Below are 24550 nucleotides of genomic sequence, written 5' to 3'. Positions count from 1 at the left end.
GTGCCACATGTCGTTACCTTTTCAAAATCGTTGAGGATAGATTTCCGATAAGATTTTTAACCAATCACGTTGCGTCACGTGTCACAATCTGTTTACAATCTTTGAGGATAAATTTCAATCAGATTTTTAACGAATGACGGCATGCCACATGGTATTATCTATAACCTAATCCTTTTTTAATCCTCTATATAATCCACCATCCATCCTCAAAAATCTCACACCAATTTTCTCAAGATCTCTATCATTATTCATAGTTTATGTTTTCTTCTTCACCAAAATCAAAATCTGTATCATTATTCATAGTTTCTGCTTCATTCTTACAATGTCTTCTTCTTCAAGGATGATGTGAGAAATTGATCAGCAAGAGGAATAATTGTTTAACCAATCAGGAGGAATGTTCAATCTCTAAGTGACCCCAAATGAGATGGAAGATGATAAGGAGCGTAAAAGGAGAGATGATGAAGCAAGAATGGCCAGAGCCTCACATTCCCGTCGAGTAATCCAAGCTGTGGCTCAGATCTGCAAGCCCAGCCATTCCGCAAACCTTTATAGAAGCAGGCAACAACGAGGTACGGAAGTCTTGGACGATTATTTTCTCTATAACAGTGCATTCCCTGATACGTACTTTAGATGTCGTTATAGAATGGAACAACATTTGTTCAACAAATCATGATTGATATTTCAATGATTTTTACTTTGTGCAAAAGAATGATGTTTTTGGTGTTATGTGTCTCATTCCTGAGTAAAAAATTACTACTGCCTTGCGGATGCTTGCATATGGAGTATTTGCAGACCAAGTGGACAAGATAGCAAGGATGGGGAAGTCAACCATTCTTGAGTCCCTGATGAGGTTTTGCGGAGCAATCGAATCTATCTACACCGCAAAGTACCTCTGGAGACCTACTGAGATGGACTTGCAAAGGCTTCTGAAGAAGGGCGAGATGTGAGGTTTTCCTGGGATGATTAGAAGCATCGACTGTATTCACTGGACCTGGAAAATCTGTCTAAGTGCATGGCAAGACACTTATGGGGACATAAAATGAGCAAAAAATATCATTTTGGAGGCGGTGGCATCTTTTGATACATAGATTTGGCATGCCTTTTTCGGGGTTCCGGAAGCTCAAAATGACCTCAATGTCCTTGCCCAATCCTCAGTATTCAACGATGTCCTGCAAGGAGAGGCACCAAATGTCACGTACTGGGTCAACGAACATAAGTACGATGGGCTATACTACCTAGCAGACGGTATTTACCCAATGTGGTCATCGTTTGTCAAAACAGTGCCACGTTCGCGAAGTGCAAAGGATAAACACTTTGCAAGCTATCAAAAGGGGTGCAGGAAGGATGTGGAGTGTTATTTTGGTACCCTCCAAGCTTGCTGGGCGATTGTCAGAGGTGCTGCCAAAATGTTTGATTTAGAGTCGCTTCAATCCATCATGATGACGTGCATCATTCTTCACAACATGATTGTGGAAGATGAGTATGATTATGATGCCGTTGATGAATATGAGTCAGACACGATGAACAATTCCAGAACACAAACATATTGTGCTCCAATTCGTACATGCATCATTAGTCATTTTGTTGGAAAAAAATTGGATTGAAACTTTGAGAGAAAGATAGGAATGTGGTTGAAAGTAGTTGAGAAAATATGAAATTGTGGTGTAAGGTAGAAGATAATGAGAAGGTATTTATAGAAAAGTAAAATCAATTTTGTTTTTTTAAATTTTAAACTTTTTTTTCTTCAGATTTTTATTAATTTTTTACATTTAAAAAAAAATTTATTCACATAATTAATCTCTGTCATTGAATTAAAAAAATTGAATTCCAACACTCCAGATTGTGCCATATGGCACAACGGTAACATTTCAGAATTTTAAACTGTTTTTTTTTTAATTTATAAAGCCGAACAACGTGGACCGTTGATCTCAGATCCAATGGCTGAAATTAAATAAGGTTTTAAATATTTTTTACTGTTCGAAATCCAACGGTCCATAAATTGTTGTAGTTGAAATCCAACGGATGTGGGGAAGCCACATGGCCTCCCCAACTATAACATTTCTTAAACGCACCGTGAACCCCAGGTCTAAAACCTTGTCGGACGACGCGCGCCCACAAGTGCTTGAAGCGCACGCGCATGATGCAAAAAATATATAAAACGTGGCTGACGTCGCCCAAACGTCAGCCTTGCGTCACTTGACCTTCGAGTTCTCGGGCCGGTTACTCGTGCCGAGCCTCTTCCTCTAGCCCGCTCGAGCTCAATCGCTAGCACACGCTGAACCTCATTGCTCGGGCTGTCTGGCTCTGTTTGAGAGCCAGCCCATTGCGCTATTGCCCACGGTGAAACTGCGGTACTACGCAATCATCACAGCTGCCCCTTTGTCCGCCGCCCGCGGACAATAATTAGAATAATCACGAATTATTAGGGGTGATAGCGTCATTTTCTGTCTTCGCCATCGGTTATCAGCTGAAAGCCTGAAAACAGAGGGAGGAGTCGTTGGGTACTTCAAATATTTTCCAAATTGATAAACCACCATTTTCTTCTCCGATCTAACACCGCGGAAATGGACGGCGGTGGATCTTGTTCCGGCGGCAATTTCAAGCTCTACGAAGAGCTGGAAGTGCAGGAGTTTCAGGACAAGTTCGTGATCAAATCCGTCGCGGCTCCGGATCGAGGATTCTCCATCGACCGCCGCGACGGCATCATTGAGCCGCTCAACGGTACAAAATCTTCCGCTTTTTCGGGCGAATATCATTTTTTTCGCTGATTTTATGTAGCTCAATCAATACTCGTTTGTGATTGCTAGGCGATTCTTCTTCTTCTACAAGTCCTTCGAAAAAGTCGACGATAAACGGAGTGGCGGGAACGATCAGATTGCTTGCAGGTAAGTGAATTGCTTTCTTGTACTTGCTTTTGAGTATTTCGAATCTAAAATGTGAAACCTTTTTTTGCTATAATTGTATCTATGTGTGTTTTGAATGGCTAAATTTCCAGGATATGGTGTTTGTTTGTTGAATTGACGTGATTGGTGCTGGAAATTATGTACTTGTAATAACTTCGCGGACGGAAGTCGGGAATTATCTAGGCTTCCCTGTTTACAGAGTAAACTCGATGAGGTTTCTGTCCTGCAATGAGGGCTTGAAGAATTCAACTGCTCAGGAGGGAAGGTTTTTTATTCATTTGATGCGTGTACGAAGCGAATGTGAGGAGTGAGTTGGGATTTTTAAAGTTTGAGTCTTTGCCTGAAAGATTGTGATGTGTTTGCGCAGAAAAAAGATGAGGCTTACTTCATGGCTCTTTTGAAAACAGTCCAATCAACTCCGGGGTTGTACTTCTCGTACGAGACTGATATAACACTCAAGTAAATTCTTATACCTAGAACTCTGCCACAGTTGAAAAGTTTTGTATCTGTTAAGGTTCCGAGTCGTATCATGTCAATATATGTTTCTATTTGGTCAAGTGTTGTGTTAGTTTATCCTGTTATATGTATTTTGTCATTTCTACCAGCTTTCAAATAAGATGTAAGTTAGTTGAAGGGTGGATGGCAGGTTAGTTGGAGACTTGGATTTTTGGGTTTATGGGTCAGGTGCATATAAGCATGTTGTCCCGGGGTTTAGTTTATCCTCAACTCCTTCCAAGTAAGAGGGTTAATAGGGAAAAGAAAGGAACACCACCCTAAGGATTTGCCAACTTTTTTTTTTATGGGTATTATACTTATCTTTTAGAGGTCGCACTTGGTGTGATGGCAAGTTCCTTCGCCCATGAGCGGTAGGTCTCGGGTTTGAGACTTGGGAGCAGCCTCTCCATAAATGGGGGTAAGGCTAACCGACATTCACCTCTCCCAGACCCTGCGTAAAGCGGGAGCCTTGTGCACTGGGTACGACCTTTTATACTTATCTTTTGTTCTCAAGGTAAAAAGTTTCAGCTCAATAAAGATGCCTTCTAAGTTCTTATCCTTGAAGACATGCCATCCTTTGTGCAATTTGTTCATTGTCAAGTGATCCCCACTTCCCCTTTATCCAAAGGATTTTCTGTTGGCACCAGAAAGCATGAGTATCGAGTCAACTGACCCACCAGATCATATGGATGTTCATCAGTCTTTTCTTTTAATGTCATTTTAGCCCCTTTCAAATGTTTGCTTTACTCTTTACGATCTATAACTAGTAATTGCTTGGTAGTTTTTAATTTTATTTGTGTTTTCAGGCTGACCCTCGATTTGTTTGGAACAGAAATTCCTGGGTTCACCTAGTGGTCGAGGTCACTTAAAGAATCTGAAAGGGCCAAAAACACATTTGTTGACCATTTTCTATTATAATTACGTGGAGCCACATGAAAATTGAGGCAGCCATGACAACATCTAGTCTACATATAGCGTCGCCACCAGTTCAACCAAGTGTATATCTTCTTACTAGTATTCACGTGAAACATAATGAAAGTATACAAATATGATTTACTGCACTCGGTTGCATGTTAGAATCTCAATATCAGCTATTCAAGTCTTGCTATTAGACTAACTACGTAGCTTGAATTGTATGAAGTGCATTCTCTCGGTTGGTCGTAGTAATCAGCAGCCAAATCAACAAATGCATTTCTTTTGGTTTACTTTTAGAAATATTTCATTTTCAGGTTGTTACAAGGTTTATTGATTGAATGATGAGAGAGCATGTTGAGGTACAGTTTGTTTTGTACTGAATTTTCGATATGTAGCAGCAGTATATAAGTAACCACAGATATGCTTGGTGCACATCGTCATAATCGTCATCTCGAGAAGTTTACCTATATTTAGAATGTTACTTCATCAGTATTTTAAGTCAATTATGTAATTTGAGTGTGTGTCAAGGACAGAGTTGGTGTTATTTTAGATGCGGGAGAGTTAAAAGAAGGAATGGTCATTTAATTAAGAAAATTGATTGGAGAATTGGTAATTCAGGAGTTAAATGATTCTTCGCCGTTGCCATATCTCCAAAGTGGATGTTTTGGACTTTTCAAGTTGCAGTGGGAGAAAGGAACACCTCTTCTACGACCGTGTCGCCAAATGAAAGTAGCATTCATGTAAACATCTTGAAAAATCCAAAACATTCACTTTCGGGATATAGTAGCAATGAATAATCTTTTAACCTCTGAATTATCAACTCTCCAATCACTTTTTTTTTTTTTCTAAATTAAATGACACTTCCTCTTTTTAACTCTCCTCCATCTAAAATAACACAAACTCCGTCCTTTGTCAAAACATTTTAACCTCCCCAATAGTGGTGTGATTGATTCGTATAATACTACTACTATGACTAGACTCAAGAAGTTCACTTATATTTAAGATGTCTCAATAACAACATTTTAAATCAATCACATATTGTGAGTGCGATTTAACATTCTCGCATAGTCGTGTTTGTAATACTGTCATATACATCGGGAGGAGACGCTTGATGCAGTTGATATAGACATGGTAACCTCCACATGATACAGTCCTAAACCAAATGAACAAAAATAGAACTGTATGATTCTGGAAAACTGATAGGCCAACCTAAAGATCCTGACTGAACCCACAAAAAACAAACTGTAAATTCTAAAATACGAATATAAACTTCTGAGATTTTGACCGAAATATGGAAAAGTCTGAATTAGCAATTCTGGCATGAACAAACAAGTACATGAAATTTGGGGTGGCAGCAACTTGTAAATGGTATGATGTTGTTGGAGTGGAAAATTAATCCAACCTAACATTGACATCATGTTCAAGTACGACAATAGTCCTTCCATGTCTATGATTGCTTAGCATTAATTTAGGGTTTGAAGTTAGCTGCAATTTTACTCCAAATCTGTCATACGATTAAGCATCTATATATAAATCATGATCAACTTGTAAGGTCCAACTCCATCATAGAAAGTATACTCTGGTGGGTAGGGTAGGTTTTGATATTTTAAGGCTGGGAGAGGAGACCCAAAAAAAAAGTGCCTTCGTATAAGAATAATTATTTGCTTTCACACGTATGATTTGGATAAACGTGCTTATTTTTTATTGGTGACACGCTATATAATTTGCAAATTTAGTTTACACATTAGTCTTTGTTAAAAGTTACACTTGAATTAATCAATGTTTAAAAACTACAACTCACATAACTACTAGTTAGTAATTAAAAAAAAATTAACAACCAAACATAAATTTGTAAAAATTGGAAAGAATAAAAAAGCACATAGCATTTTGAACCCAAAACTCAAGACCTTTCATTAATTTTAAACAACAGAAACCATTGATTCTCATTAAACTTCTTAATTATTTAACCAAATTTTATAAAGTTACACTCTTATGAAAAGAAATTCGTAAAAACAGAAAGTAAAAAAGCATAAATATCGTTTCAAACCAAAGACCTTCTCGTTAATTTTAAACAACATAAACCACCACTTCTAGTTAAATCTCTTGATCATTTCACCAAATTTTATAAATTTATACTCTTATGAAAAGAAATTTGTAAAAATTTGAAAGTAAATATATAAATGAGTTTCAAACCTAAGACCTCATTTCCTTGTTAACTTCAAACAAAAGAAACCACTATTTATGATTAAACTTGGTGATCATTTAGCCAACTTTTATAAACTTATACTCTTATGAAAAATATATATGAATGTACCACTCTAATAATTTTGGTCCCCACTTTTTTTGGATCCCGGACGGTCCGTCATCCCACACTAGCTTGGTCAGCCCTGGGTGGTGGTGACGGAATATATTCAATCTGCGCAGCGAAGCACGTGCACATTTTCTCGTATGACTTAACCCAAAACTACATTGAATTCGTTACACCTGCTGTCGACGAATGCATCGTAGTGGCAACGCTATTTCAACTTCAGAAACTTTGGGTGACCCAATATTATCAATGGTTGAAATGATCGTAGTAGGTATCATATGGGAATCCCTCGTTCCTATAATTTTGATATAATCTCCTCCCTATCTCTCTCGGCATGTAATCTGTTTGTAAGATAGAATCTCTCTCCTACTGTAGTCCTGCTAAACCATAGAAACAACTTACCTACTTAACAGGGTATTCCCAGGCCCTACTGTAAGTTCTATATGAGAGCAAACACTTTGTGATTTGATTAAAGACATTTGGAATGATAAGGAGATTAGGATTGACACTTGTGGTAGACTTATCAGGAGTTGTATTTCTTTGGAGATTCAAGTCAGATACATTCTCGGTAAGACTAGAACTCTTCTAGCTGATATAATGCATAAGTGTTTCACGGTGATAAGGCTACTCTTTGATAAGGATCACTTAATGGGAGGGATCCTGATTGAATTCCATCGTATGAAGTATAAAACTGAGGTCCCTGCTCTCTCACAGAACACGCAAGTTTACAGAAAACTCAAGCCCCATTGAGCGAGCCTTGCTTTCGGTAGTGTAGAGTTGCAGAAGAACTTCAGTTATTAATCCTAGTTCTCTGAGACGATGTCTTCTACATGTAAGTGGTTAAGTTGATAATTGTGAATAAGTTTTTCCGTTGCATAATTTACTTACATTTGGTATCAGAGCCCTTCACATATCATTTAACCCTATGTTGAAGGCATCAAGAAATTTTTCCTTGTCTCGCAGGTTACAAAACTGGTAGTATATCATTAGGGAAATATATATGAACACGATCAAGTGATAGCTAAAGCTATCCTTGATCATAAAGACATATATTTTCATTCAGATATACATACCAGTGATGGTGCTTAAATTCAAGACATGATCACTGGTCATCTAAAGAAGATCATTCTTTCATGCTTAGAATTTAAGTAGTATATCACTTTATATACGAATGTTTGAATCGAATTACTATTGTCAAACCACAAAGGTTTATAATTTTGATTACAGAAATTCGAATGTTGGTTATAAAGGTGATATGATTAAAGAAAGTCTTCACATGTTCATCAATCCAAAGATGTTGAAAAGGTGATTTATAGTCTGGGGATTTAAAGATTAATACTTGAACTATGTGCTTTGACAGTTATGAATCCTAGCTCCATGCACCTTAATACAGTTGAACCACTCACTGGTGTCAACTATAAGAAATGGAAGCAAGAACTTGAGATCGTGCTAGGTGTCATGGATTGGGACTTAGCACTTAGAACTGAAGAGCCCTCTACACGAACAGATGGAAGCACCTCAAGTCAGAAGTCTAAATATGAAAAGTGGCACAAATCAAACAGAATTTCCTTATTGATTATCAAAAGAAGCATGATTGATGTGGTTCGAGGAGCCTTCACAGATGCTACCAATGCAAAGGATTTCTCAAGTCCATTGAGCAGAAGTACCAAGAGTCACCAAAAACTGAGACGGATGCTACCAATGCAAACAATTTCCTTAAGTCCATTGAAGAAAAGTACCAGGAGTCACCAAAAATTGAAACAGGTAATCTCATGAATTCACTGACAACCATGAGACATGATGGCATAGAGAGTGTGTGTGAGTACATTTTAAAAATGGTGGACATCGCTGGAAAACTCAAAGCTCTCGAGATACTAATCCCTGAAACTTTCTTGGTACATGTGATATTGAGTTCCCTGCCTGATAGTTATACACATCTCAAATTGTCCTACAATCCATTGCGTGAAAAGTGGGATGTGAATGAGTTAATTTCAGTATGTGTGAGTGAGGAGGAAATGATGAAAAAGTTTGAAAATGAGAAGATTAAGTCTTTGAACTATGTACGAAGTACCACCGAGGCACATACACCCTTAACCACCGATACTAGAAAGAATTCTACCAAAAGGGTTCCCTCTCCTAAAAGAAACACCAAACCTAACAAGCCATCGATTCTCAAACATTATTTTTGTATAAGGCTTGGCTTGCCATATGAAGAAAGGTAAAAACTTTTTTGCTTGTTTTGAGTCTAATTTAATTATTATACCTAGCACTAAATGGTGGCTTGACTCTAGCTTTTCTATTCATGTTACGAATTCATTGCAGAACTTCATAACAAGGAGAACATCAAATAAAACTCAACAAAGTCGAATTTATTTTAACATTCAAATGAACATACTAAGACTCGACAATCATCAAACTTATAGCAAAAGAGGCTAGGTCATATGTCAAAACAAAGGATGAGTTACTTGTCAATAATGATATTTTGCCTCCCGTAATTTTTAATGGTTTTGAGTTCTGTGTGGATTATGCTAAGGGAAAAATGACAAGTAGTAGAAAGAAAGGATCAACAAGAAGCAAAGAAACTTTAGAAATCATCCATACGGACGTTTGTGGTCTTTTTTCCCACACAAACTATAGAGGGACATAAATATTTCATAAACTACTTTTTCTTGATTTTGTTTCATCTATCTAATTCAAAATAATCAAATGCACTTGAAACTTTAAGATTTCAAAATTGACATCGAAAACCAATTGGAAGAAAAAAAAATTTAAAAAAAAATTAATTTAAGGAGGTTAGGTATGATAGGAGAGGTGAATACAATGGTAGATACACTCAAACTGGCAGACATCTTAGTCCATTTGCCCTTTTTTCTTTTTCTACAAGAAAATGGAATTGTAGCTCAATACACCACACTAGAAATCTCGAGCAAAACGAAGTGGCTAAGAAAAGAAGGAGAACCCTAATGGACATGGTAAGGAGTACGATTTGTAAGACTAATCTACCAAGTTGTTTATGGAGTTAGAGATGGACAATGACAATCTTATATTTGAAGAAGATGATTAAATGGGGAATGATGCTGAACATTCACCGATTGCAGCAGCCTTGGTTGAAATTACAGATCAATTATAAGAAATTAAGTATGTGTAATGATGATGGTCTGTTACACCAAAGCACCGATAATGTGCTGTTGCTCAATGAGAAACATACTTATGATCATGCAAGCCATGATGAGTCAGTAACTGTGAGTGGCAGCTGCGATCACCGACAACCAGCAAACAAACGTGGCCAGCAGCAGTGAGCACCAACTACACCGATTGCAACAACATGCAAACACTCATGCGGGGTACGTGGAATTGACACCTGACAAACGTGGCAAGAAGATGGTCAAATGGAGATTAATACTGAAATGGCCAAATAGGGATTAATACTGAGCCAACACCGACTGTAGCAATAGTGGTTGAACTTCCAAGTCAAGTGGAAGAAGATGAGGGCTATGATGATTGCTATTTTCAGCATGGCAAAAATGATGTGTTGTTGCATGGTGAGCAGCAAATTCGTCATCATACAAGGCACGTGGAGGAAAGAGTTTCAAGTGGCAATGAACTGAAGCATGACACTGAAATTGAGGTGTTGTTAGACGGTGAACCGCATGCAGGAAATCAGCAAGGACACGTGGATGAAGATGAAGCAGCCGTGAATGGCAGTAACCACCGACTGGAGTCAACAGTTTTGGCAGTCGGTAATGTTCCACTGTTTTGAGGAAATCAGATAGGGTAAGAAAGTCAACATTCTCATCATATTTTGTGTATTTGGTAGAGACAGATTTTAATTTATCAGAGTTTTGTGATCCTGGGATTTTCAAACAAGTCATCTCGAGTCCAAAAATAGACAATTGGATTACAGCAGACATCAAGACAATGGTACCTAAAATTTCATCGAGTTGTAAAAGAAGGTTTCATAGAGAACCCATCAGATAAATTGTGTTTATTTGAGATTCTGTGGGAGCAATTTTATCATTCTAGTTCTTTATGTGGATGATATATTGCTCACCACAAATAGTCATAGTTTGTTGGATGAAACTAAAGTTTTCTTGCAAAGACACTTCGAGATGAAAGACCTCAGAGATGACACTTATGTCCAAGGGATTCAGATCAAAAGTGAGAGAATAAGAGGGCTGTTGGGTTTTCCACAAAGAGCATACATAAAAAGGATTTAATATGTCTTCATGTGAGACTACAGAAATGCCCATATCAAAGGGTGATATATTGATCGAACTGTAGTGTCCCAAAACAGACTTGGAGAGGAAGATGATGGAAGATAAGCAATATGCATCCTGGGTTGGGAGTTTGTTGTATGCACAAGTGTGCACAAGGCCTGATTTAGCCTTCACCATTTCGGTGCTTGGTAGGTTCCAATCCAGTGCTGGAGAGGCTTACTAGAATGCAGCAAAGAGTGTAGAGATATCTTTAGAGAACTAAAAGATCATACGTTAGTCTACAGAATGACATAGGACCAAAGATCATATGTTAGTCTACATAAGGACATAAAACATCATTTTAGAAGGTTACAATGACTTAGATTTTGCGGGTTGTCCAGATGATATGAAATCAACATGGGGTTGTGTGATCTTAATGGCATGTGGAGCAGTATCTTGGAAGAGTGTAAAATAACAGACTGTGGTTGCTTCAAACTATGTTTGCAGAATACTTGTCCTATTGTGAAACTGTGAATCTAGCCATTTGGTTGAAGAATTTCATAACAGGACTACAAGAGGTAGACTCAATCTTGAGACCTATACAGATTTATTTGACGACAGAGTAGCTATATTTTTCACTTAGAATAATAAAAGGTAAAATGCAACAAGGAACTTGGATATGAAGTATCTCATTTCTCGAGAAAAGGTGGTAGCTAGTTTGGTCAAGATTGAGTAATTGGAGACTAATTCAATGATTGTTCATCCATTGAATAAGGCAGTTATCATAGCGGTTTTCAAGAAGCATGTCAGCAAAGCATAGGGGTAATGGGTGATTTTGATGCAGCAAACTCATGCAGGAAACCAGTGGGAGCAAACTGATGCAGGAAATCAGTGGGAGCTGCATATCAGGTTCATTTTAAATGTTAGTTTTCTTCAGTTGCAGTTCATGTTCTGGAAATTGTATTCGAGTATTAATAATAAAGGCTTCTTAGCTAATAAAGAAAAATGTTGTAAGGTTGTTAAAGTTCCCAAAAAGTATACAGCATATAGTTATGATAATGCATGAATGTTTTTATGCATGATGATTAATGATCTTGAATTATCATGAAGGAAAAACAACCTAAGGGCTTCGTTCAGAAGCATTGGGATTGCTTTCAATCCTGAAGGGGACCAAATGTTTGACATATTACAAATACATATCCAGTCATGTCTTACATTATTTTTATATCTTGTTGGAGTCTCATGTGTTGGTTAGTTTCATTGTAAGTAATTATGGGGACGGTACTCTTTGAAAGTTGAGTGTGTTGCCCTATAGTTCTCATGAATACTTGTTAATGACAGAGACTGGTAAATCGAGAAAATGTCAAAGACTAATCTCATGGCCAATTCAGATTCATTCCATATTAAGTATAAACTATACAAGTTGACAAAGTATTTGCTCTAGTGGGAGAATGTAAGTTCTATATGAGAGCAAACACTTTGTGATTTGATTAAAGACATTTGGAATGATAAGGAGATTAGGATTGACACTTGTGGTAGACTTATCAGGAGTTGTATTTCTTTGGAGATTCAAGTCAGATACATTCTCGGTAAGACTAGAACACTTCTAGCTGATATAATGCATAAGTGTTTCACGGTGATAAGGCTACTCTTTGATAAGGATCACTTAATGGGAGGGATCCTGATTGAATTCCATCGTATGAAGTATAAAACTGAGGTCCCTGCTCTCTCACAGAACACGCAAGTTTACAGAAAACTCAAGTCCCATTGAGCGAGCCTTGCTTTCGGTAGTGTAGAGTTGCAGAAGAACTTCAGTTATTAATCCTAGTTCTCTGAGACGATGTCTTCTACAGGTAAGTGGTTAAGTTGATAATTGTGAATAAGTTTTTCCGTTGCATAATTTACTTACACCTACACCTATCTCAGTTCACACCTACTCCATCGGAAAGATGGGGGAAAGACTTCAAAGGAAGCAAGTCAAGCCAACAAAAATTATCCCGTGGAAGATTTATCCACGACATTAAAGGCACATCATTGTCTAATTCATTTCTGCAATGTTCTAATATTACTGGTTACAGTTAAAAGAAAAAGAAAAAGACGCAAGACTTCAAAATCTGCAAGTCAAAAAGACTCCAAAGGGACAAAACGTGAGTGCAGTCTCATTCATTAATCACAGTAAAAAGAAGAAATAGATCAAGACCAAGACTTCAAAGGGATAAAAAGTGTGTGCAGTCGCATTCACTAATCACAGTATAAAGAAGAAATAGACGAAGACCATGGCTTCAATGGGATAAAAAGTGGGATTAAAGTAAAAAGAAGAAATAGACCAAGACTTGAAGCCAAATCTGCAGCGACGAAAAATAATTTAAAGCCACCACACCAATCCCTCAGTTGTTCATCAAACGCTTTCCTTACTCTGCTAGCAAAAATGAAAACTTTACAATCTATTGTCCTCCTGTTGTTCTTCACTATCTGTCATAATGTCACAACTGGAGTCTATAGCCAGTGTCTCAAGGACCAGCAACTGTCATTGCTCCATTTGAAGAAAAACCTCACGTTTGATGATCATGGTTCTCCGGTTTCTTCCAAGTTTGTATCGTGGGATTCAAGTACAGACTGTTGTTCTTGGCTCGGTGTTACTTGCAGTAGCAACGGGCGTGTTGTTGGTCTTGACATTAGCAGCCAACACATCTCCGGTCCGATTCTAGAATTCTTTTCCAACTTTTCAAACCTGACGGTGTTGAACTTGGCCGGAAACAATATCTCTGCTCCGGTTCCAGAGTTCTTTGCCAATTTTTCAAAGTTGACTACCTTGAGTCTACGTGATTGTGGGTTACGTGGAACATTTCGGAAGCAGATCTTTCAGGTACCTACTCTTCAAACTCTTGACCTTTCCTCTAATACGGAACTTCATGTTTCCTTGCCAGATTTTCCCAAGAATGGATCTCTTCGATCCTTGATTTTAAGCCAGACAAACTTTTCAGGGTTATTGCACGACTCTATTGGCAACCTCAACATGTTGTCCACACTAGACCTTTCCGAATGCAATTTCACTGGATCAATCCCAAAGTCAATCGGAAACCTAACGAAATTGGTTGATCTGGACCTGTCATCAAACATGTTTAATGGTCCAATTAGTTCTATTCACTGGGAAAACCTTATTAATCTGGTAAATCTCTGGTTGTACGACAATCAACTGGTGGGGAGCATTCCGTCATCTCTGTTTTCTCTTCCCTTGCTAACCTACTTTTTTTTTTTTTTTTTTTTTTTTTTTTTTTTTTTTTTGGAGAACCCCGGCGGTACGAGGGAAATTTATTGATAAGAAAAAAGAAGATACACCTAGACAGGGGGACATAAACCTAACCCCTCATAGAACAAGAGAAAAGAAATACAAAAAGGGGGGACATGCACCTTACCCCTTTTGAGAAAGGAAATACAAAAGAGGGGGACATAGACCGTATCCCTCTTGGAAAAGAAAATACAAGGAAAAGACTGGGCGGACATAAGCCCAAACCCCTCTATAAACCTAAAAGGTAATAACCATGTTCTGCAAATGGAGAGTACAATTGTTCCAGCGTGTCTGGAGTGACCAAGGGGGAGAGAAAGATCCAGAAGCAAAACATGATATTACACTAAAATAGTCGCTTTCAAGCCATAAATTTTGCCAGCCCCGCGCGTGGGCCAATTCGACAGCAAGGATGACAGCATGGAGCTCCGCATAGAAAGAAGTACGATGGCCCAAGCTTAGGGAGAAACCACCAAGAAAATAACCTGCAGAGTCACGAAAAACCCCGCCACATGCCGCAGGACCCGTATTACCTTTAGCAAGGCCATCAGTATTCACTTTAACCCAAGAAAAAGGAGGGGGATGCCAAAGAACAGGGACAATAGAAGGAGCTTTACAAGAGTTAGGTGATATTCCGAGAGAAACTAAAAGTTGCCTATCCAAAATGCCTCGTACATGGCCAGGGGTGAGAGCTCCAACCTGCCGAATCCAGGCCGAGGTGGAGCGGCAAAGACGTGAGAAGGAGGGAGGTTTGCCTTCAAACTTCACTTTATTACGCATCTTCCAAATAGCCATTAGTAAGAAAAACCCTGAAGCTAGCCAGACATTGCGAAGATGTGGAGAAAACCGCTTTGACAGAAAAACAAGCCATAGATCAGAGAGGGAGCCCGTAGGTGGAATAATAGTGCCAAATTGGGTAGCTAGCCAACGCCAAGCACATTGTGCAAATTCACAGCTAGAAAATAAGTGGTCAATAGATTCAGAGTTCTTGTGACATAGTTGGCATATTGGAGCCAGCGGGATGCCTCGGCGCTGAAGTTGATCCTCCGTTGGGAGCTTGTTGAATAGAATCTTCCAAACTAAAATAGAGTAACGAGGTGGGATGAAAGGACGCCAAATAATGGAAGCCCAACTCTTAACAGGAAACCGATGACGAACAATTTCATAACCATCGGAGAATGAAAAAACACCAGATGTGGAAACTTCCCAAATTAAAACGTCCTTATCCTCATCAATTGGAAGAGGCATTTCTAAAATATCTTTAGTTAGGTCTGGGAAAGTAGAAGAAAAAATAGAAGGAATAACCCATTTTTCCAAACGAATAATATTTGAGACCTTAGTACGAGATAAAGAAGGAGCAATCTCTGTTGCACCAACGACGTCCACAATAGGCTTATCCAGCCATTTATCAACCCAAAGGGAAGTAGTAGAACCATTTTCAATCACCCAACGACAATTCTGAAACAAGATATGAAGAACGGATTTAATACCAAGCCATATAGAAGATCGCTTATAACTACAAGAATATAGGTGACCATGTAGCTTGAAACGTTCCCGAAGATAAATACTCCAAGGGGAATCAGTAGTAATAATAAGCCATCCAAGCTTTAAGATAGCAGTAGTGTTAAGAGAGCCAAGATCACGCAAACCCAAACCCCCTTCATTCTTCGGAGCACATATCTGACGCCAAGAAACGGTAACAGACTTCTTGGAGGTTACGTCACCAGACCATATAAAATTGCGAGCACATCTTGAAAGAGGCCTTAGCAAGGAAGAAGGCCACTTATAAACAGAAAAGCTATGCAAGAGCATACTTTGAAAAACTGATTGAGTGAGTTGAACTCTTCCTGCCATAGATAAAAGTTTCCCCTTCCAACCAGTTAACTTAGCTTTAGCTTTATCTGCCAAGGCTTGAAGATGACTCCTTTTAGGCTTGCCACAGAAGATTGGAACTCCTAAGTAGACAAAAGGTGCTTTGCCTTCTTTGAAACCCAAGTAACTCTCAACTACAGCTTTGCGATGCCTTGAGGTAGAGCCCAAGTAGAAAGTACTTTTTGCCTTATTGATAAATTGACCAGAGGCTCTACTATATCTATCGAAGAAACCTTGCAAATTACGCAGAGTGACCCCATCACTTCTACAGAAAATGAATAAGTCATCTGCATAGAGAACGTGAGAAGGAGAGATACAACCTCTTGGAGCAAAAGTTGGCTTAGTAAGCCCATCAAGTTGAAGACGACTCAGGCCCCTTGATAAAGCCTCTTCAGCAAGACAGAAAAGTAACGGAGAGAGAGGATCCCCTTGGCGCACTCCTCGGGAACAAGAGAAAAAACCATGCGGGGAACCATTAATTAGGATGGACAATTTAGCAGATCTTAAGATGGTAGAAACCCAGTCTATAAAACAAGTGGAGAACCCAAAGTTAGTAAGCACCCGCAATAGAAATGACCAATCTAAAGTATCAAAAGCCTTAGCTATATCAACTTTGACTCCCATATTGCCACCACGAGTTTTTTTGTCAAGCACATTGAAACATTCTGAAACAAGGCCAATACAATCTGTGATACGTCGGCCAGGTATGAAAGCAGCTTGATGCGGAGAAATAATGCGTTGAACAACATGAGAAAGACGAACTGCCAAAATTTTGGGAATAATCTTAAAGAGAAAGTTTGCCAAAGCAATAGGTCTAAAATGAGTCATGGAAATAACGTCTTCTACCTTCGGAATCAAAACTAAGAAATTACTATTGGCATTGGGGTATAACCAATTTGATTGAAAGAATTGCTTCACAAATTGAATAACATCAAAGTTGACAATATCCCAACAGTGGTGATAGAAAAAACCTGGAAAACTATCTGGCCCTGGCGCATTGGAAGCACTTAATGAGAAAACTGCCTCCTTAATTTCCTCATCAGTAGGTAATGCAGATAAGAGATCATTTTCAGAGTATGTGACCATCGGGTGGATGACTTCACAAACCTCATCAATACCTGAAGGGGTGAAAGAAGAGCCGAACAAAGTCTGATAGAAATTAACAATATGGTTCTCAATTGCCAGCGGGTCAGTAAGAAGATTGTTTCCATCAAGAATACAACTGATATGAGAGCTGGATGATTTAATACGAGCATAGGCATGAAAGAAAGAAGAATTTCTATCCCCTTTAGTTAACCACTTAACACGAGCTCTATCTTTCCAAAAAGCCTCCTGCATTTGAAGAGACTCCATTACTGTAGTCTTGGCGACAATCTCCTCCTCGAAAAGATCATTATTTATACCCTCAGTTGAAATTCTTTGTTGAATCATAGAAAGATTATGCCGAGCATTAGCCACTCTATTATAGACGTCACCAAAGACCGAAAAATTCCATTGGCGCAAGCAGGTTTTTAGAGCTTTCAATTTTTGCAGAATGATAAACATAGGACAACCATAGACAACTGTATTTCTCCAGCAATGAGTTACAGTTTCTCGAAAAGATGGATGTTGAACCCACATTGATTGAAAACGGAAGGGACGATGACCACTGCTCAAAACTCTAGAACCAGAGAAGATAAGGGGGTTGTGATCAGAGACTACCTTTGGCAATGCTATGCAGTTAGAGTAGGGCCAAGAATCAAACTAGCTTAAATCACACAAGGAGCGATCTAACCTTCTTTCAGTGCGACCACGTGACCTCCAGCCATTAGACCATGTAAAGGCTGCCCCAGATGTGTTCAAGTGGGTAAAGTTACAAGTGTCAGACATGTTACTAAACTGAGCGCATGAAGCTTGGGACGGTCTGCCTCATCCCATCTGCTCGTGGGCGCCCAGGATAGCGTTGAAATCGCCAATAGCCATCCATGGAACTTGTGTTTGTGGGCGCAGAGAGATAAAATCAGCCCACAAGTCTCTTCTTTTGATAGGTGAAGTGCTTGCATAAACAAATGTGAAATGGCTTGGGATATGGTCAAAAGTACAGCGAACCGTAACCTGTTGATCAGAGATAGAAATAACTAAAGGGTCTGCACAAGCCGAAGATGTTAGTAACCAAAGGTTGGGAGCAAGAGTTCCTCTAGAATTAAAAGTAAGAGCAGATAGAGTTAAAGAATCCCAATAAGCAGCTGAAATAGAATTAAAAGTCACCATGGGCTCCGCAATGCAAACCAAATCCGGGTGATGCAACCGACAGATGTTAGAGAGCTCCATCCGAGAGTCATCGTTACCAATGCCACGAATATTCCAGAAGAGAACCTTCATTTATAACAGGCTGGTAGTCCTCGGACCCTACTTGGATATGGTTTATCAGAGGGTTGATTAAGATTGGCAAGCTGCTTTTGTTTTTTCCGTTGACTATTAGATAACACAGGAGTAAAACCATCCATATCACAGCCTTCTATGTGATTGACAATATCGATGACATCCTTAGCTAATGTCGCAACATGTTCAAAACCAGGGGGAATGTTATGGTTGTCATGAGGATCCTGCATGCCAAAATTATTTGGGACGTCTGTGTTGCCCAACTGCTGACTATTCTGAGCAACCGTCTCGACCTGTTCAAAGCCAGGAGGAGTGCTAGAGTCGTCACATAGATCATGTGGGCCAAGATTATTTGGGACAATGGTGTTGCCCAAATGCTGACCATAAGAAAGACCATTATGAGGATGTGATCCATCTGGAGACAGCGATCCGGTCATAGAATTGCTAATATGCGAAATCCCAGGGGATTGAATACTAATATGCGTATCAGCGGTGTCAGTCTCTGGTATGACATTACCAGAAACAGTTGGCGTTATTCCAAGAGGAGACTGAAGAATGGGCTCAGCATTACCATCATCCGCTGCCTCAATACCTGCAGGCAACAATTGATCAACCTGTTGAAGAGGTTCAGAAGCATGTGACCCACAAAAGACATTAACCGGTATTGTTGTATCTTTTTTGGGACGATATTCCATGTGCAGTTGACTGCGAGAGTGATCTCCGGTTTTGTTGTCCCCCATGTTACCACCTTTTCGCGTCCGGCTACGAGAACGACCTCTCGACATCTGTTTAAGTTGTCTGCAACTAGTAGCCAAGTGCCCTATCAAACCACAGTGACTACATTTGGGCGGTAAATTTTCATAAACCACCTCAACCGGGAAGCCATGGCTTTCTCTTTCAACCATAAGAGATGTAGGTAAATCATCTGCAAGATTGACATCAACTAATATACGTGCATAATAACCATATTGCCTTTCCCTTGTAGCTGAATCTAGTTGCAAGGGAGTGCCGACCCCTCTCGCAATTTCCATCAAGTGTCTAGGATGCCAATATTCCTGACTCAAACCAAAAATTTTGATCCATACCTGAGCATGAGTTTGAGGGAGAACATCACCTGGTTTAAAACATTTTGATAACCTGAATAAACCAGTAGCAAGAGTACACGTACCGCCACCCCATGCCCGTCGCATATCATCTTCCTTACTGAAATGGATATCAAAATAACCTTTACCTATAGGAACCAGGTTCCATGGTGCAGTAGGGCGCCATGCATCTTCTAAGCAAGATTTTAGAGCACCGGTCTTCATTGGCGTAGAACCCTTTTTTAGGAGCAAACGCCCAAGGAGATTATTTTGAAACAACTTCAACTGTTCTTGGTATAGATCCTCGCTAATTTTGACATATGTTTTGTCCCCACGCACAACCGGAGTTGGAAGTTGGCTGAGATGGACGTCTTCAATTGGGATGGAAACCACAGAAGCAAAAGTCCTTGCCTTCAGAATTGGTTGAGTGGGGGGCATATTGGTTGTCGGCATAACCGTCCATACAAGAAAATCCCATGGACAAACGATATTTGTGCCCATGATAAATCAGTTTAGAGTTGTCAACACCATAAAGCAAGGTTGAACGCAGAATAACCTTGGGCACCCTGAAAAAAAAAAAAAAAAAAAAAAAAAGGCAGATTCTCTGGAGCAATTCGTCGAGCAGGTACAAGGCACCTCAACTAAGCAACCAGATCCAGATCAAGCTTCCGGCAGGAGGAGGTGCTAGTAGCGAAGAGAGCTTTCAGATTGACTGGGGCAATTCGTCAAACAAGTACAAGGCACTGATGACTTGCAACTGAAAAAGATTTTCTCGAGCTTCGACAAGGCTCCTTTGGTTCTGATTTGCTTTTGGTTTTGAAGGTTGGTGTGACCAGAATGTGTTTCCTCAATTGAGTAGGAACATTGTACTCATCAGCAGAAGTAAAAGAGAGCTTGGAAGGAGAAGCAGCAGCTTGACAGTGAGAGTGATGAAGTGGAAAGCCAGACTTGAGGACGTTGAGCCTAAAACCAAAACCCATTGTCCTTCAGCACCGAAAGAGGCAGCGGAGCAATTGAGTCCATACAAAAAATCTTCATGGAGTTTTGTTTCGAAGTCGCAGAGAGGGGTTAATCGCGGGAACGAAGAAACCTGAGCCAAAGAACTTCAGCCCAATTCTCAAGCTTTTTCCACTCAGCAACCAATCAATCAACAATGCTTGGTTTACAAATTTGACAGAGTGCTTGCATTGCTTGTGATACGATACATTTGTAAACCCTTTGCTGACTTGAGCGTGAATCCTATTTTTAGTTTTGGCGTGTTTTGACTTGTTACCCTACTTAGATCTTTCCCATAATAATTTCTCTGGGCAACTCCCTGAAATTTTTAACATCTCTTCTAGTTTAGTTACTTTGATTGATTTGAGTTTCAACTATTTGGAAGGACCAGTACCCGTGTCTATCTTTAATTTTCGAGCGCTTCAAACCCTCACTCTTTCTTCAAATAATTTCAGCGCCTTTCCTTTTAATGGTCCTCATCAGCTGCCATATCTGACGGAGATTCATCTTTCGCACAATAGCTTGCTGGTTTTATACAATGGCAGCAATTCCTCGTACTCTTCATTTCCTCGAATTGCTAATTTCAGTTTAGATTCCAACAAGTTGAGAACATTCCCAGTTTTCTTGAGAAATCAAACCTATTTAAAAAAATTGGACCTTTCGAAAAACCAAATTGAAGGCCAGCTACCCAATTGGATATGGAAGCTTGATTCTCTTGATTACCTAGATGTTTCTTATAATGCCTTGGAAAGTCTCGAAGGTCCTTTCATCAACTCCACATCTCATGTGTCTAGGCTTGACCTTCATTCAAACCAGCTTAAGGGGCCAATTTCATTTGTCCCACCAAATATCGATTATCTGGATTACTCGGACAATCATTTCAGTTCTAGTATTCCATTATCAATATGCAATGCAAGTGGTCTTATCGTTCTTGATTTGTCCAATAATTCTCTGAGTGGTGAGATTCCTCAGTGCTTGGCTGCAATGAGCACACTCATGACACTCAATGTCAATCTTGAATTTCCTGAGTCATTAGAAGCTCTAGACCTCAGCCAAAATCAGATTGAAGGTCCATTTCCAAAGTCTCTAGCCAGGTGCAGAAGGTTAATATTTTTAAACTTTGCAGAGAATCAGATAACAGACACCTTCCCATGCTTGTTGAAGAACATCTCCACCTTGATCGTTCTTTGCTTTGCGGTCCAACAATTTCTATGGAGGCATTGGATGTCCAGCAGTGAAGACCAATGCCACCTGGCGGGTTCTTCAAATCCTAGACTTAGCTTACAACAATTTCAATGGTGAAGTACAAGGATTCTCTCTGACAACATGGCAAGTAATGAAGGATGGCAGAGATATTGGTTTCTCGTCGACAGTCAGGGCTTCTAGAATCCCTTATAAAAGAAGGAAATATTCTGGTAGAGCGGGAACTTGTAGAGGGGAATTGTTTGGACCTAGGACGTGTGTTGCATCCCCTGATGACAAAACGGTTGTAATTACTTATCGGCCTGCTATTTCTTATGAGCCTGGTATAACGATTACAAGCAAAGGTTTAAAGAGGGATCTGGCAAAGATTCTATCTGTCTTGACCTTGATTGACTTCTCATGCAACAATTTCAGTGGGTCAATTCCCAAGGAAGTGGGAGCTTTGAAATCTTTATATTTTCTCAACTTGTCGAGCAATGCTTTCACAGGTGAAATCCCATCGTCATTTGGTAACATGCGACAACTCGAGTCCTTGGACCTGTCACAGAACAAGTTGAGCGGGCAAATCCCACAACAGCTGGCAAACCTTAGTTTCCTTGCAGTCCTGAATCTCTCGAATAATCAACTTGTCGGCAAGATCCCAGCTGGTACTCAAATTTCAACATTTCTAAACTACTCATTTACAGGGAACAAAGGATTATGGGGGCCTCCGCTAACGGTGGATTATAAAGCAGGGCTGTTACCACCACCAACATTAAATGGAAGCCATCCAAATTCTACAGATGAGATTGATTGGGATCTTATTAGAGTCGAAATTGGATTTGTATTTGGCTTTGCAGTTGCTGTTGGGTCACTTGTGTTTTTCAAGAGATGGAGTAAATGGTATTACAGGTCTATGTATAAAATCATTGTGAGGATACTCCCTCAGCTTGAAGAAAGAATTGGTCCTCATCGAAGACATGTTCACATAAATCAGAGGTGGAGACGTTGAAATGTTTATGAGGAGCAAGCTGCTGGACTCCATGTTGTGCCTAGGGTAAGATCCAACAAATAAAATATGGTTTCATATTTTGATTTATAACTTGTGTTGTAATTAGGTTTGGAAGTTATTTTATATCTTATATCTGTTGGTTTTGTTTTGTACAGGTTTTGCACCCTCGTTTCTACCCTGTCTAGTTTGCTTTCTATGAATATCGAAATCAGCCGAGATCAAGAGTCAACAAGGACATGGATGCATTATATCTTATATCCTAGAATCGACCGTAATGACATTCTAGGATTCATATAGCCGACCCCATTTAGTGGGAAAATGCTTTGTTGTTGTTGTTGTATGCTTCTTTTGTTTGTTCTCCCTTGTTTTGGCTTTGGTTTGTGAGAAAATTATCTCTTTTCTTTTGTGTGTTTGTACAGAGTCTTTGATTTTAAATGTTTGCTCTGTTTTTCGTGCACTGGTCAAGTTCTGTTTATATATTATCGCTCAATTTGCTTTGATTGAGAAAGATATGGAAAGACAGCTCCTCCACAGTTTCCTTCAGCTTCTGTAAAAACTAAAAATTTATGCCAAATGATGACTGTTAAATTAGTACACCTTGGTGATTGTTCATCACAATTGAATTAATTAGACTTTGCTTTTGCTTCCTCTAAATTGATGACCTTTTCTGGTTTCTGGCCACAAATTAACTGGATCGCACCCGTCCCAACATCGAAATGAAAGCGTGTACATATATAAATGTCCACAAATTTCATGCTACTGTATGAGAGGATGTTGAGTTTTGGAGATAAAACGGTCTATGCTCAATCCTAAACAATCTATAATATACTGGAATGAATAAGATGCCATTCTTCGCTTTTTGCTATTTTCACAAGTGATGATGTTCCTTTCATGTCTAAGCAATGAATCAAAGGGGTTAGAATTGCGCATGCTAGAAAAGAAAAAGGCAGAATTCTTCTTTTTTCTTATATCTTCAAGTTGAAGCTTGAATGTTTTTGGTTGAAGATTTCCCCAACATCTTCGCAAAGTGATCGTTGAAGCGCCTGTAATGTACGTTTAAAATTTTTGAGCCCAAAACTACATTGAATATTTCTCTCACTAAAAAATTAAAAGAATTTGAGGGGTCTGCTATCCAGGTCGGCCCTGCAATAGCATTTCAAATTAAAGCCGGTTTAAAACTTGGAAACAATCAGACAAAAGATTCCTTTCCTTGTTTGTTGAACATAGACAAGGATTGTATGCCCTGCTTGTTCCCGTGCCCTCTCATGCCCTGTGTTGTCATGGTTATGCCACGTCAACATTTTCTATTACTTTTCATTTTTGTCTTATTATCTCTATAAAAAAATATATAGAAAATGTTGACGTGGCTTAACTGTGACCACACAAAACAGGAGGGCACGGGAGAACACGGAAACAAGGAGGGCATACAATCCTTGTCGGTTGAACATATCCATTTTGCGTGTCCTGGTTTTACGATCCAACAAATTTTATGGACGCGTTGCATGTCCCAAAACCAAGGGCACCTGGCAAATGCTTCACATCATAGACCTAGCTCACAACAACTTGACAAGGCCAACATTTAAAATCAAACTCATAGAATTTTTAGATGATGACGACACATTTGGTTTTCTTTTGAGGATGGTATAACAATTACCAAAAAATGTTCAAGGACGGATATGGTTAAGATTCTAACTATCTTGGCCTTGGTTGATTTCTCATGCATTAATTTCAGTGGACCAATACCTAAGGAAATGGGAGAGTTTAAGTCACTATATTTCCTTAACTAGTTTAGTATTTCTTTCACAGGCAAAATCTCATCGTCAACATGCATCAGCTCAAGTTGTTAGACCTCTCACAAAACAAGCTAAGCAGGCAAATTCCACCGCAGTTGGCAAAGCATACTTTCCTAGAATTCTTGAATCTCTCAAACGATCAACTTGTC

The 24550-nt window shown here is 39.3% G+C and overlaps 2 protein-coding genes across 2 annotated transcripts; both read left to right on the top strand.

The window, feature by feature from the left end:
- Positions 1-2476: 2476 nt before the first annotated feature.
- LOC126619140 (phosphoinositide phosphatase SAC8-like) lies at positions 2477-4675 on the top strand. The gene is made up of 4 exons (XM_050287424.1): positions 2477-2721; positions 2808-2885; positions 2996-3362; positions 4205-4675. The coding sequence occupies exons 1-3, from the start codon at positions 2565-2567 to the stop codon at positions 3019-3021; spliced, it is 261 nt and encodes an 86-aa protein (XP_050143381.1). The 5' UTR covers positions 2477-2564; the 3' UTR covers positions 3022-3362; positions 4205-4675.
- Positions 4676-13089: 8414 nt separating this feature from the next.
- On the top strand, positions 13090-23204 carry LOC126619130 (putative receptor like protein 25). The gene is made up of 3 exons (XM_050287406.1): positions 13090-13683; positions 21541-22653; positions 22764-23204. Exon 2 carries the CDS (start codon positions 21751-21753, stop codon positions 22606-22608), a length of 858 nt encoding a protein of 285 aa, XP_050143363.1. The 5' UTR covers positions 13090-13683; positions 21541-21750; the 3' UTR covers positions 22609-22653; positions 22764-23204.
- Positions 23205-24550: the final 1346 nt, after the last annotated feature.

The sequence above is a fragment of the Malus sylvestris genome, chromosome 4 (assembly GCF_916048215.2).
Source record: "Malus sylvestris chromosome 4, drMalSylv7.2, whole genome shotgun sequence".
Lineage (NCBI taxonomy): Eukaryota > Viridiplantae > Streptophyta > Magnoliopsida > Rosales > Rosaceae > Malus > Malus sylvestris.
The sequence above is the reverse complement of the archived record's forward strand: the minus strand, read 5'-3'. Positions and strand labels throughout refer to the sequence as shown.